This window comes from Salvelinus namaycush, chromosome 40 (assembly GCF_016432855.1).
Source record: "Salvelinus namaycush isolate Seneca chromosome 40, SaNama_1.0, whole genome shotgun sequence".
In the NCBI taxonomy this organism is placed as follows: Eukaryota; Metazoa; Chordata; class Actinopteri; order Salmoniformes; family Salmonidae; genus Salvelinus; species Salvelinus namaycush.
Genome location: NC_052346.1, coordinates 1,470,875 through 1,486,864, shown reverse-complemented (window position 1 = coordinate 1,486,864; position 15,990 = coordinate 1,470,875). Strand labels below are relative to the sequence as shown.

The following is a 15,990-nucleotide window of genomic DNA, read 5'->3' as shown; positions in this document are numbered from 1 at the left end:
TCCCCATAGAGCCATGTTTCTGTGAAACAGAGTATGTTACAATCTCGGATGTCTCTCTGGAAAGCAACCCTAGCACTATTTTCGTCTACCTTGTTATCTAGAGACTGGACATTAGCGAGTAAAATACTCAGAAGCGGTGGGTGATGTGTGTGCCTTCTGCGGCGATGTCATTTTGGTCAGACTCTGGAATCAGTTTGAATGCCTTGGGTGGTATGAACAAAGGATCCGCTTTGGGAAATTCATATTCCTGGTCATAGCGCTGGTAAATTGACGTCGCTCTGATATCCAATAGTTCTTCCCGGCTGTATGTAATAACACTTAAGATTTTCTGGGCAAACAATGTAAGAAATAATACATGAAAAACAAAATACTACATAGTTTCCTAAGGACTAGAAGCGAGGCTACCCTCTCTGTCGGCGCCATCTTTTATGACTTTTATGACTCATGTACATAGTAAAGCATATGTAACTACTATGTTGTTAACTCAGTTATTACTGTGTTAGGTACATAGTAGTAAGGGCAACTTAATATAGAGTGTTACTTACATAATTTTCTTGGGCTTGCCTAGAGTGCCAGATTCGCGGGTTTGCACTTTTGGGTGAAAATAGAACAAAAGAAGACCTTACCTCCAAAGTTAAAGTCAAACTTCTACCTGTATCTAATTAAATTTAGTTGACTTATTGAGGGCGATTCTGTTTGTCTCTTTGAACGTGATCAGTTTGCTGCAGCTAGCAATGGGAACTGCAAACTGGACTGGAGCTGCAAAAAAAACTCAAACTGGATAGTTTTATCTCGATCTCTACATTCAAAGACTAAATCATGGACACACTTACTGACATTGTGGCTGCTTAGCATGATGTATTGTTGTCTCTACCTTTTTGCCCTTTGTGCTGTTGTCTGTGCCCAACAATGTTTGTACCATGTTTGTGCTGCTGCTGTCATGTTGTGTTGCTATCATGCTATCTTGTCATGTGTTGCTGCGTTGTTGTCTTAGGTCTCTCTTTAGGTAGTGTTGTGATGTCTCTCTTGTCGTGATGTGTGTTTTGTCCTACATTTACATTTTAATCCTGTCCCCGCAGGAGGCCTTTTGCCTTTTGGTAGGCCATCATTGTAAATAAAAATGTGCTCTTAAATAAAGGTTAAATAAAAAATTCTGACATGTAAATGAATTCCCTGTAAGAGATTAAAGCGATACTATTGTACTGTATGCTGACTTAAAATGTAATTTGATCACAGAGCACATAGCTTTACAATCTTCACTTCAGAGGGATAGAGTAGAATTCTATTATCTTAGGATGGAGCGCACGTTGCATATAGTGCTTAGGGAAATATACTGCCGAGTGCTCACTATAAAGCTGGGGTTTCCAAACATCAAGAGGGTCAAATTGTCTTTCTGTGTGTGTTATTGTGTGTGTGTGTGTTTGTGTGTGTGTGTGTGTGTCTGTGTCTGTCTGTCTGTCTGTGCATGCCCAAAAAAACAATAAACAGGTAGCCTATGAAATGAATGCCTCTGTGGATGCAGCCTTCTGCTGATCAGCGAAATGTAGTGCGAAAACAAAGCATTTCTGTCATTGTGAAATAGAGTATGAGTTGTCATGACTCTCGCTCCTGGGTGAGAATCAAAGATAGCCCCCCCCTCTCCCACCAGAGAGGAAGAGGGGGGGTGGGGCCGGTTGTATGATTTTAACGACCGGTTGTAAACTTTCTCTCTCTGGTCCTGCAGTATGGAGAAGTCAAAAATGATTTGTGAAAGACTCTTGTTAAAAACTTTAGCATCAAAAGATTGGACAATTGAACATTAGTTTTGAAATCCAAACTTTTGGGAAGGTCGGTGGAGATCCAAACAATAATCATGTCAGATCATTTATTATTTTGTGATATCATTAACTTCTACTTGGTACTCATCCCGGATCCGGGAGCACCCTCATCAGTAAAAAAGCTGACTAGCATAGCCTAGCATAGCGCCACAAGTAAATACTAGCATCTAAATATCATGAAATCACAAGTCCAAGACACCAGATGAAAGATACACATCTTGTGAATCCAGCCATCATTTCCGATTTTTTAAATGTTTTACAGGGAAAACACAATATGTATTTCTATTAGCTAACCACGATAGCAAAAGACCCAACTTTTTTTTTTCACCATTTTTTTACTGCATAGGTAGCTATCACAAATTCGACCAAATAAAGATATAAATAGTCACTAACCAAGAAACAACTTCATCAGATGACAGTCCTATAACAGATTTATTGTATAGCATATGTTTTGTTAGAAAAATGTGCATATTTCAGGTATAAATCATAGTTTTACATTGCAGCCACCATCACAAATCTCACCAAAGCTGCTAGAATAACTACAGAAACCAACATGAAATACCTAAATACTCATCATAAAACATTTATGAAAAATACACGGTGTACAGCAAATTAAAGACAAACATCTTGTGAATCCAGCCAATTTTCAGATTTACAGTGAAAACACAATATAGCATTATATTAGCTTACTACAATAGCCTACCACACAGCCCCATTCATTCAACATAACCTTAGCGATAGCGAATAAACCAGCAAATGATATTAATTTTTTCACTAACCTTCTCAAACTTCTCAAACTTCATCAGATGACAGTCCTATAACATCATATTACACAATACATATATGGTTTGTTCGAAAATGTGCAAATTTAGCGGCACAAATCGTGGTTTTACAATGTGAATAGTAGCCAAACTGCAAACAAAATGTCGGGAGAAATCTTGGGAGAGGCACCTAAACTAATCAATAACTAATCATAAACTTGACTAAAAAATACAGGTTGGACAGCAAATTAAAGATACACTAGTTCTTAATGCAACCGCTGTGTTAGATTTTTTAAATTAACGTTACTACGACATACAGCGTACGTTAAAGCGAGACCGCGCCGAAATTAATGGCGGAATAATAGTTTAACATTTTCGACAGAAATACGAATTATCATCATAAATAGTTCTTACTATTTGATGAGCTTCCATCAGAATCTTGTACAAGTTGTCATTTGTCCAGAATAATCGTTGCTCGGTTGTAGAATGTCGTCTTCAACTGTGGAATTAGCAGCAAACGTTAGCCATGTGGTGCAGACATGTCCAAATCCCCAGAACGCAGCACAAAGAAAATCCCGAAAATCGCAATATACTGATATAAACTGATATAACTCGGTTTAAAATAACTACATTATGATGTTTTTAACACATATATCGAATAAAATCAGAGCCGGATATATCTAACGCCTATAACAACAGCTTTTCAGAACGCAATCCTGAGGTCTGTCTCGCGTCATGACGAACGGTGAAAAGACTACACCCACGGTTCCAAGAACTCTTGTTCGGCCTCAGATCTAGCTAGACACCCCATTCCAATTCTCACTGCCTACTGACATCTAGGGGAAGGCGTATGCAGTGCATGTCGACCCATAGATTACATGCAAATTAATAAACTGACCCTGGAACAGAGCCTTCGATTTCAGATTTCTCACTTCCTGACAGGAAGTTTGCTGCAAAATGAGTTCTGTTTTACTCACAGATATAATTCAAACGGTTTTAGAAACTAGAGAGTGTTTTCTATCCAATAGTAATAATAATATGCATATTGTACCAGCAAGAATTGAGTACGAGGCAGTTTAATTTGGGAATGATTATTTACAAAGTCGAAATGGCGCCCCCCTATTGAGAAAAGGTTTTAAAGACGTTATAACGGAAACATTGTAACTTTACGAGCTTTCACAATGTATATGTCAGAGTTACATCTAAATGTTGTAAAACATATATGATTCAATATAAAACTATTTGTGAGAAGATTCCATTTGATTTTAGCCTTCTAAATTAGATCATTGTTTTTCATAAAGTAAAGTTTTACCCAGTCAGTAATCACGCTGACGTGAGCACAGACATTATGCCAAAAGGATGGCACGCCCCTTTTGCCAGAGTGCTTACTAAGGACTCCTAACTAAATTTACATCAGACCAGTACATGCCGGGTTGCCTGTGGCGTGTAAAATGGTCGGGAGCTGAACTCTGAATAATCAACCATTGAGACCAAGCAGGCGGACGGTGTTGAGTCGAACGTCACGAATGGTTAGACTCTACCAGACCAGTATGCGTGCAGTGCGAGCTGAATACATGGAAATGGTTAAAAGCTACAAGACTAGAAAATGGTTAGAAACTCTTAAACTTTCAACAGAGAAGAAGAAGACATGTACAGCTTGCAGCTCTAATGTAAAGTAGTCTAGAACTGACCAAAAACATGAGGAAGATCTCGGCAAACGACCATTGGAATGTGTGATGTATCCATTCTAACGAACACTCAGAGACAAAGAAGCCTACAACTAAGGACATTGTGACCTCTGGTGGACAACCAGAGACTTACACAACCAGAGACTTCAGTCGAACTACTCCCTATATAGACAGACCGGGTGATTTCAACAGAGAGACGACCAAGACATACAATCGTAAATATATACATTGCAATTGTTTTCGAATGAGCGGTCGTTCATGTGCAAAGTATTAATTCTCATAAGCATAGCTTCCACATGTATGCACCAGCCCACTCACTTAGTCTGTCCTGCTTTCTTTATCTTGCCCCTCCCTTTCATTATGTAACAAGCCGTCATACCGGGTTAGTCCACGAGGGACTTTTCATTGCATTATGTTACTAATCAACCTATAATCTATCCTGTGTGTGTGTTTATGTAATTCTGTATGATTATTTAGTTAGTTAGTAAATAAATAATTAAGCCAATTTGTGTATCGCTGAATGATCATTTAGACTAGAGTTCATGCAGATTTGAAGTCAACAACGTTTAGAATGAGACTGATATGAGGTCATAATTAATGGATGACTGGTATGATAATAGTATATTCTGATATATTCTTGAGTTAATTCGGGAAACGATAACTCATTAAACAAACTTTTTCCGTAGTGCCCCAAGTTACAATTGAGTTAATTGTTACATGATTCATTTAATCACGTAATAATTAAACATAGTTAATTGATTTGATAAAATAGATGTCATCACATTAATGATAGTCACGTCACGACAGAGTGCTAATGGTGGGTCTGGTATTGAAGTTGTGGATCTTTCTGAGGGAGGATTAGTGGGTGGACTATATTAGAGCGAGTCTCGGGTGGTGGGTAAAGGCTGCTGGTTTAGTGCAGGTACAGTATGCCTTTATTAATGCTATTTATCTTCACTGCTGACTCCTTGTCTGACTGCAGACCGATTGAGCGCACTCCCTCAGGGCAGCTTCATACATATTCATGTAGGCAAACACAGTTTGGGTTGAAGATTTTCACTAAATTGTTTTCACTCAAGTTTGAAACCAATTACAAGGGTGTCCTTGGGTATTATAATGCACTTTAGAGATCTAACATTGAGCAGGACAGAACGACAATGGTGTGATTCCATCAGTGTGAGGCTATTTATCTGGAATGTAATGTACTTCGTGTCTTTACTTAATGATAAGCTAAAGAGGCTTCACCATTTGTCTTCCCTTTTTTGGTGGCCTACTGGCATCTCTGATGTGTCAATTCTGCTCAAATATATAGAAGGTGTGTATCACTATCAGACCTGGAAATATAGTATTTGTTTTCATTCAAATATGTTTTCTGCTTCCTATGGCTGCAATCCCGTTAATGGGATCGATATGACAACAGCCAGTGAAAGTGCAGGGCACCAAATTCAAACAACAGAAATCTCATAATTAGAATTCCTCAAACATACAAGTATCTTATACCATTTTAAAGGTAATCTTGTTGTTAATCCCACAACAGTGTCCGATTTCAAAAAGGCTTTACAGCGAAAGCACCACAAATTATTATGTTAGGTCACCTCCAAATCACAGAAAAACACAGCCATTTTTCCAGCCAAAGACAGGAGTCACAAAAAGAAGAAATAGAGATAAATGTAATCATTAGCCTTTGATGATCTTCATCAGATGACACTCATAGGACTTCATGTTACACAATACATGTATGTTCTGTTCAGTAAAGTTCATATTTATATCAAAAAATCTCAGCATACATTGGCGCGTTATGTTCAGTTGTTCCAAAAACATCCGGTGATTTTGCAGAGAGCCACATCAATTTCCAAAAATAGTCATAATAAACGTTGACCAAAGATCAAGTGTTATACATGGAATTTTTGATCCACTTCTTCTTAATGCAACCGCTGTGTCAGATTTCAAAAAAGCTTTACGGTAAAAGCAAACCATACAATAACCTGGGCTCAGAGCCCAATCAAGACAAAAATGTATCTGCCATATTGTGCAGTCAATAGAAGTCAGAAAGAACATAATAAATATTCACTTACCTTTGATGATCTTCATCAGAATGCACTCCCAGGAATCCCAGTTCCACAATAAATGTTTGATATGTTTGGTAATGTCCATCATTTATGTCCAAATAGCTACTTTTGTTAGCGTGTTTGGTAAACAAATCCAAAGTCACGAAGCGCGTTCACTAAAAGCAGACGAAATGTCAAAATGTTCCGCTACAGTCAGTAGAAACATGTCAAACGATGTATTGAATCAATCTTTAGGATGTTTTTAACATAAATCTTCAATAACGTTCCAACCGGAGAATTCCTTTGTCTTCAGAAATGCGATAGAACAGAGCTCGCTCTCACATGATCGCGCATGGTCAGAGCATGTTCATGTCATGGTAGACCTTACTCAATCCCCTCTTATTTGGCCCCACTTCACAGTAGAAGCATCAGACAAGGTTCTAAAGACTGTTGACATCTAGTGGAAGCCTTAGGAAGTGGACAATGACCCATATCGTGATTAGAATACATTCTTCCTTTTAATAAGGAAGAACACTTAACAAACAATACAAAATAACAAAACGAACGTGACCGCTATAACACTGAATGCAAACATGCAACATCACATAGACAATCACCCACAAACCACTTCACAGTAGAAGCATCAGACAAGGTTCTAAAGACTGTTGACATCTAGTGGAAGCCTTAGGAAGTGCAAAATGACCCATATCCCACTATGTATTCGATAGGCAATGAGTTGAAAAACTACAAACCTCAGATTTCCCACTTCCTGGTTGGATTTTTTTCTCAGGTTTTTGCCTGCCATATGAGTTCTGTTATACTCACAAACATCATTCAAACAGTTTTAGAAACTTCAGAGTGTTTTCTATCCAAATATGCTAATAATATGCATATATTAGCAACTGGGACTGAGGAGCAGGCAGTTTACTCTGGGCACCTCTGGGCACCTTTTCATCCAAGCTACTCAATACTGCCCCGCAGCCATAAGAAGTTAATTGAACTTGCCTTGCTCAATAGAGACAATAGAATTGTCCCAAAAGTTTAAACCCCGTACATCTGGCACTCTAGACAGAAAGAAAATAAAACAAGTACTATTTGAACCCAGGTCTGATCACTGTTGATACTGTCATTTTAATCTCTCTCTTATTGACCCCTCCGCCTTCCCTGCGTTCCCATAGCGCTCTCCGTCAGCATCTCCACCTTCAGCCTGGTCGCCATTGCGACCGAGAGGTACAGCGCCATCTGCAACCCGCTGAAGTCGCGGGCGTGGCAGACTCGTTCCCACGCCTACCGGGTCATCGCTGCCATCTGGGTGTTGTCATTGGTCATGATGGTGCCCTACCCAGTGTTCAGCCACCTCAAGTCCTTCCCCAAACCCGACCGAACTACGGGGCACATGTGCCGCCTGGAATGGCCAAGCGGTGGGGTGGAACAGACGTGGTGAGTGAGTTTCTGACTGGAGACCTCTAGTGCAGTGGTCAGAACGGGCTTCTGACCCGTCCCTTAGATAATATCCTGACACTAATTGTCAGTTCTCGTGTGGTAATTTCAAAGTAAGCTGACATCAAAGAAACATAGATTGCCAGTCCCTTGTTCAAAAAAGTATCTTGGGTTTGTTCGGTTTGTTTTTATGTTTGATTGCTTATATTGAATAGATCTGTTTCAAAATAAATATTTTCTGATCAGGGAAGCAATGAAGCATTTTATGCTATTTTCAATATATTTCCACTGACATTACATTTGCCCAAAATTAAAGTCTTCCCTTTTCCCCCTGCAAGACTGAACAGAATTGTCATAGCCAGACATTTAGGAGCACCACAGCAACATCTAAGGCAAGGCAATTATATTTTAGGACAGATTAGTTCACATTCACTCAGGGCTAGGGAAGCAGTTTAGAAGGTACTCCACTCTAAAGATCAGCAGTTTAGTAAACAATGGTCTAAGATTAGTAATACAGCTAGAATAAAGTTCCACTGCCCGAGTCTCTGCATCTGCAGTTCAAGCCCAGGCTTTTCTGTAGAAACTGTTGCTGTTAAGTTTGTGCACAATTTGCCCATAAACAAACAGAGAGGCAGAGCAATTAAGACATTCTCCAGGGGTTCTCCTCAGCCTAATAGAGCACTCTCGTCTCTCTCCTCCAGACCATACTTATTATATTTTACACAAAATAAGCTCTCTCTCTGCAGACCTTATTACTTTGATTGTAAACTCAGCAAGAAAAGAAACGTCCCTTTTCAGGACCCTGTCTTTCAAAGATAATTCGTAAAAATCCAAATAACTTCACAGATCTTCGTTGTAAAGGGTTTAAACACTGTTTCCCATGCTTGTTCAATGAACCGTAAACAATTAATGAACATGCACCTGTGGAACGGTCGATAAGACACTAACAACTTACAGACGATAGGCAATTAACCTCTACTTCCACACAATCCCGGATCCGGGAGCACCCCCATCAGTAAAAAAGCTGACTAGCATAGCCTAGCATAGCGTCACAAGTAAATACTAGCATCTAAATATCATTAAATCACAAGTCCAAGACACCAGATGAAAAATACACATCTTGTGAATCCAGCCATCATTTCTGATTTTTTAAATGTTTTACAGGAAAGACACAATATGTAAATCTATTAGCTAACCACGATAGCAAAAGACACAACTTTTTTTTCCCACCATTTTTTTCCTGCATAGGTAGCTATCACAATTTCGACCAAATAAAGATATAAATAGCCACTAACCAAGAAACAACTTCATCAGATGACAGTCTGATAACATATTTATTGTATAGCATATGTTTTGTTAGAAAAATGTGCATATTTCAGGTATAAATCATAGTTTACCATTGCAGCCACCATCACAACTCTCACCAAAGCAACTAGAATAACTACAGAGACCAACGTGAATTACCTAAATACTCATCATAAAACATTTCTGAAAAATACACAGCGTACAGCAAATGAAAGACAAAGATCTTGTGAATCCAGCCAATATTTCAGATTTTTTAAGTGTTTTACAGCGAAAACACAATATAGCATTATATTAGCTTACTACAATAGCCAACCACACAGCAGCATTGATTCATGCACGTTAGCGATAGCGAATAAACCAGCAAAAGATATTACATTTTTGACTAACCTTCTCAAAACTTCATCAGATGACAGTCCTATAACATCATATTACACAATACATATAGAGTTTGTTCGAAAATGTGCATATTTAGCGGCACAAATCGTGGTTATACAATGAGAAAAGTAGCCAGGCTGCCAACAATATGTCGGGAGAAATCTTGGGAGAGGCACCTAGTCTAATCAGTAACTAATCATAAACTTGACTAAAAAATACAGGTTGGACAGCAAATGAAAGATACATTAGTTCTTAATGCAATCGCTGTGTTAGATTTTTAAAATTAACGTTACTACAACATACAGCGTGCGTTAAAGCGAGACCGCACCTAGATTAATGGCAGAATATGAGTTCTACATTTTTCAACAGAACAAAGAATTAACATCATATATAGTTCTTACTTTTTGGTGAACTCCCATCAGAATCTTGGGCAAGGTGTCCTTAGTCCAAAAGAATCGTTGCTTAGTTGTAGATTGTCCTCTTCAACGTTCGAATTAGCAGTAAACATTAGCCATATGGCAAAGACGTGTCCGACTCACTAAAACGCAGCACAAATAAATATCCGAAAATCGCAATATACCGATATAAACTGATATAACTCGGTTTAATATAACAACATTATGATGTCTTTAACACCTATATCGAATAAAAACAGAGCCGGATATATCTAAGGGCTATAACCGGAGCGTTCTAGAACGACAGCCAGAGCTCCTTTCTGCGTCCTGGCGAAGAGAAGAAAGGGAGAACCCCACGTTGCCAGCCCATTTATAAGCTCTCAGATCTGCCTAGCAACACCATTTCAATTCTCACTATTCGCTGACATCCAGGGGAAGACGTATGCAGTGCATCTCAACCAATAGAAGACAGGCAGATTTATAAACAGATCTCAGAACAGCCAGCAGATTTCAGCATTCTCACATCCTCATAGGAAAATTGCTCTAACTCCAGTTCTGTTTTACTCACAGATATAATTCAAACGGTTTTAGAAACTAGAGAGTGTTTTCTATCCAATAGTAATAATAATATGCATATTGTACGAGCAAGAATTGAGTACGAGGCAGTTTAATTTGGGAACGAAATTATTACAAAGTGCAAACAGCACCCCCTATTGAGAAGAAGTTTTAAGGTCACAGTTATGAAAACTTAGGACACTAAAGAAGACTTTCTTCTGACTCTGAAAAACACCAAAAGAAAGATGCTCAGGGTCCCTGCTCATCTGTGTGAATGTGCCTTAGGCATGCTACAAGGAGGCATGAGGACTGCAGATGTGGCCAGGGAAATAAATTGCAATATCCGTACTGTGAGACGCCGAAGACAGCGCTACAGGGAGACAAGACGGACAGCTGATTGTCCTCACAGTGGCAGACCACGTGTAACAACAGCTGCACAGGATCGGTACACCCAAACATCACATCTGCGGGACAGCTACAGGATGGCAACAACAACTGCCTGAGTTACACCAGGAATGCACAATCCCTCCATCAGTGCTCAGACTGTCCGCAATAGGCTGAGAGGCTGGACTGAGGGCTTGTAGACCTGTTGTAAGAAGGGTCCTCACCAGACATCCCCGGCAACAACGTTGCCTGTGGGCACAAACCCACTGTCGCTGGACCAGACAGGACTGGCAAAAAGTGCTCTTCACTGACGAGTCGCGGTTTTGTCTCACCATTGGTGATGGTCGGATTCGCGTTTATCGTCGAAGGAATGAGCGTTACACCGAGGCCTGTACTCTGGAGAGGGATCGATTTGGAGGTGGAGGTTTTGTCAGGGTCTGGGGCTGTGTGTCATAGCATCATCGGACTGAGCTTCTTGTCATTGCAGACAATCTCAACGCTGTGCGTTACAGGGAAGACATCCTCCTCCGTCATGTGATACCCTTCCTGCAAGCTCATCCTGACATGACCCTCCAGCATGACAATGCCACCAGCCATACCTCTCATTTTGTGCGTGATTTCCTGCAAGACAGGAATGTCAGTGTTCTGCCATGGCCAGCGAAGAGCCCGGATCTCAATCCCATTGAGGACGTCTGGGACATGTTGGATCGGAGGGTGAGGGCTAGGGCTATTTCCCCCAGAAATGTCTGGGAACTTGCAGGTGCTTTGGTGGAAGAGTGCGGTAACATTTCTCAGCAAGAACTGGCAAATCTGGTGCAGTCCATGAGGAGGAGATGCACTGCAATACTTAATGCAGCTGGTGGCCACACCGGATACTGACTATTACTATTGATTTTGACTCCCCCTTTGTTCAGGGACACATTATTCCCTTTCTGTTAGTCACATGTCTGTGGAACTTGTCCAGTTTATGTCTCAGTTGTTGAATCTCGTTATGTTCATACAAATATTTACACATGTTAAGTTTGCTGAGAATTAACGCAGTTGACAGTGAGAGGACGTTTCTTTTTTTGCTGAGTTTAGTTGTTCACTGATTGCGGCCTGTCACCCCATCCCCAGACTATACTTATTTTTCTTTTACACTACAACCACAAGAGTTCTTTGGGGATATACAGTGGATTCGGAAAGTATTCAGACCTTATTCTAAAATGTATTAAATCGTTTTTCTTCCCCTCATCAATCTACACAAAACCCCATAATAACAAAGCACTGTATGAATGCAAAACCCAAATTTTTTCAAATGTATAAATAAATAAAAAACATAAATATTCTATTTACATAAGTTTTCAGACCCATTTCTCAGTACTTTGTTGAAGCACCTTTGGCAGCGATTTCAGACTCGTCTTTTTGGTAATGATGCTACAAACCTGGCACACCTGTATGAGGAGTTTCTCCCATTCTTCTCTCGAGATCCTCTTAAGCTCTGATGTTGGATGGGGAGAGTCGCTGCGCAGCTATTTTCAGGTCTCTCCAGAGATGTTCGATCGGGTTCAAGTCCGAGCTCTGGTTGGGCCACTCAAGGACATTCCAAGACTTGTCCCGAAGCCACTTCTGCATTGTCTTGGCTGTGTGCTTAGGGTCCTTGTCCTGTTGGAAGGTGAACCGTCGCCACAGTCTGAGGTCCTAAGCACTCTGGAGCAGGTTTTCATCAACGATCTCTCTGTACTTTGCTCCGTTCATCTTTCCCTCGATCTGTCTCCCAATCCCTGCCGCTGAAAAACATCCCCACAGCATGATGCTGCCACCACCATGCTTCACTGTAGGGATGGTGCCAGGTTTCCTTCAGACGTGGCATTCAGGCCAAAGACTTCAATCTTGGTTTAATCAGCCCAGAGAATCTTGTTTCTCATGGTCTGAGAGTCCTTTAGGTGCCTTTTGGCAAACTCCAAGCGGGCTGTCATGTGCCTTTTACTGAGGAGTGGCTTCCATCTAGCCACTCTACCATAAAGCCTCATTGGTGGAGTGCTGCAGAGATAGTTGTCCTTCTGGAAGGTTCTCCCATCTCCACAGAGGAACTCTGGAGATCTGTCAGAGTGACCATCGGTTTCTTGGTCACCTCCCTGACCAAGGCCCTACTCCCCGATTATTCAGTTTGGCCACGTGGCCTAACTTCTTACATTTCTTGGTGGTTCCGAACTTCTTCCATTTCAGAATGATGGAGGCCACTGTGTTATTGTGGATCTTCAATGCTGCAGAAATGTTTTGGCATCCTTCCCCAGATCTGTGCCTCAACACAATCCTGTCTCGGGGCTCTACGGACAATTCCTTTGACCTCATGGCTTGGTTTTTGCTCTAACAGAAACTGTCAACTGTGGGACCTTATATAGACAGGTGTGTGTCTATCCAAATCAAGTCTTGTCAATTTAATTTACCACAAGTGGACTCCACTCAAGTTGTAGAAACATCTTAAGGATGATGAATGGAAACAGGATGCATCTGAGCTCAATTTTGAGTCTCTGAATATTTTTTATATACATTTTCAAAAACTTCAAAACCTGTTTTCGCTTTGTCATTATGGAGTATTGTGTGTAGATAAATGAGGATTTTTTGATAATTAATCCATTTTAAAATAAGGCCGTAACCTAACAACATGTGGAAAAAGGGAAGGGGTCTGAATACTTTCTGAATGCGATGTATCTCTTTACAGTGGCAGGTACAATATTTTTTATCGCATTTATATCATAATGTGTATTGATATTCAAATAATTATCATAGCAGCGGTGACAGTAGATGTCATCAACAAGCACACAAAATATAATACCTGTCATTTTCAGTTACTACAATATACTTCAGAAAAGATGCTATTGAAACACAACTTGTACTTAGTACTTTTGGTGACCTTTTTGAGGCTGAGCATCTTGGTGTAATGGCTAAGGTGTTGGACTGACAGTCAGAGGGACTGTTTGAGTCCATTACGGGCTACTCCCCAAATTGGCTATTAAATCAGAGTGTGTAATTATGATTATGCTTACAAATGATGCCAGCCATGAAGAATCCTCAAATAATGTGAAACAGAAATATTAGTGTAGCACCTGTTCCTCCCTTCCATGTTCCTCTCTGACGACAGAGAATCAGGATCAAAGACTAAACAAAAGATGAACCGAAACCTCTAACCTCTATTTACTTCCTCTCTGTATGTCCCTGCTTCCTGTCACCTTTTGTCCCCCCACCCCTGATATGTGACCCAGTATCAAACAGAGTACTGATGAAAAGCTTTGAGTATCAGAGGCTACATTGATGAATGAATGAGAGTCTAACCTGCTGCAAAGGCTGACGGGAGATGAAAAAGGAACCATCCATGGAGGATGTTCAGAGGAAAACACCCACGCACCCATTATAATTTCACACAACACAAAATAAGGGCTTCCTCTCTACTTATTCTGAAAGTGTGTGGAAGGAACAATAGTGGATTTGTACTTTTTTTGTATACGGCCAAGTTGATAGCATCCGGATGATGTAAAGATAATTGGTAAAATGTTAATGACCACCATAGAAATATTATAAAATGTTATGACCACAATGATCAAAGTCATTATTTTATCTTCCTGTCTGGCTTCCTGTCCCTCTTTCCCTCTGTCTTTCTCTCCCTCTTTTTTTCCCTCCCTCTTTCTCTCTCTTTCTTTCCTTCTTTCTCTCATTTACCCTCTTTTCCCTCTCTCTCCTCTTTTCTCAGGTACATGCTGTTGCTTTTAATCTTGTTCTTCATCCCTGGGGTGGTGATGATCGTTGCCTATGGACTCATCTCCAGAGAGCTGTGCCGGGGGATGAAGTTTGAGCTGGACCAAAACAGAGAGAGCAGTGGTGAGACTCCTACACCACATGTATCTCCTGTTGTGGATTTGATTGAACATCTAATTTGTTTCTTAAATTGAAAATTCCATAAGTGAAGTTAAGGTTTTGGGTTAGGGATTGGGTTTGGGGTTTTGAAATAGGGTTGTGCTGGGTAGAAGCAATGAGAGCAAGGACTAGGATTAGGGTTTTTAAAACAGGAAATAATAAGGCTGGGGCCAGGGTAAGGGTTTTGCAATCATACAGTAACTATTTTTTCATAAGGCCTATTTGTTTGTGAATGCATGTTCCCCACAATGCAGGCTTACGTCATCAACTCTTTGCTTATGCTATTATTAGTCATGTACTCTTTCTTCAACCTACACACATACACTCACCTACACACTTACACCCAATGTAGACCCACTTACACACTTCCATGTACATTCCACAGCACTGAAGAACGGAGTAAAAACCACCGTGACAACCAGCAACAACGACACAGACGATGATGGCTGCTACATCCAGATGCCAAAGAAGCCACCGTCCATGGAGCTGTCTACCCTCACCACCCCTACTCCGGCATCTCCCAAACCCAGAGTGTCCGCTGAGCACCCTCGAAGCAATACCTCGGAGGCTAAACTCTTGGCCAAGAAGCGCGTGATCCGCATGCTCATCGTCACTGCCGTCCTCTTCTTCCTCTGCTGGATGCCCCTGTACACGGCCAACACGTGGAAGGCTTTCCACATCAGCTCAGCCCACCGGCTCCTCTCGGGGGCACCCATCTCGTTCATCCACCTGTTGAGCTACACATCGGCGTGCGTTAACCCCGTTATCTATTGTTTTATGAATACACGCTTCCGCAAGGCGTTGCTCACCACCTTCGCCCACTGCCGTCCGCCCTGCTGTCGGGGCCGCCGGGGGATGCGGAACGGCAGGGATGATGAGATGACAGTGACAGGGACTATTGGTCCTTCATCCATGTCCAAGATCAGCTATACCACAGTGAGCACCGCGGGGGCCTACTGATTAGTTGTGAAGGGGGCTAGGGGTACAGTGTCCACATTAGGACAGCCTCAGTCTCAGCAGGACTTCTTCCTAATATGGACCCTGTATAGGGGGAACACAGGGGGCTTTAGCAGAATTCTTGTGCATTTCTTTGCTTGTTTGCTCCTATCTGATTAGCTGCAGGTGTTTATGCTCTTTGTGGAATACTTTATTGACTGTCAAATGTCTGTGGTCTATAGTGGGCATGATAAATATTCAACCCCCTTGGATTTCTTCACATTTTATTGTGATACATACTGGGATTAAAATTGATTTAATTGACATTTTTGCCAACGATCTACACAAAACACTCTGTAATGTCAAAGTGGAAGAACATTTTTTGAAGATTA

General features: G+C 40.9%; 1 protein-coding gene across 1 annotated transcript in view; it reads left to right on the top strand.

The window, feature by feature from the left end:
- Positions 1 to 15,622, top strand: part of LOC120033167 (cholecystokinin receptor-like) — a 35,180-nt gene extending 19,558 nt beyond the window's left edge. The window contains exons 3-5 of the mRNA XM_038979451.1: positions 7,493 to 7,754; positions 14,499 to 14,626; positions 15,048 to 15,622. Coding sequence (XP_038835379.1) covers positions 7,493 to 7,754; positions 14,499 to 14,626; positions 15,048 to 15,622 — 965 coding nt within the window. The remainder of the gene's footprint in view (positions 1 to 7,492; positions 7,755 to 14,498; positions 14,627 to 15,047) is intronic.
- The last annotated feature ends 368 nt before the right edge of the window (positions 15,623 to 15,990 follow it).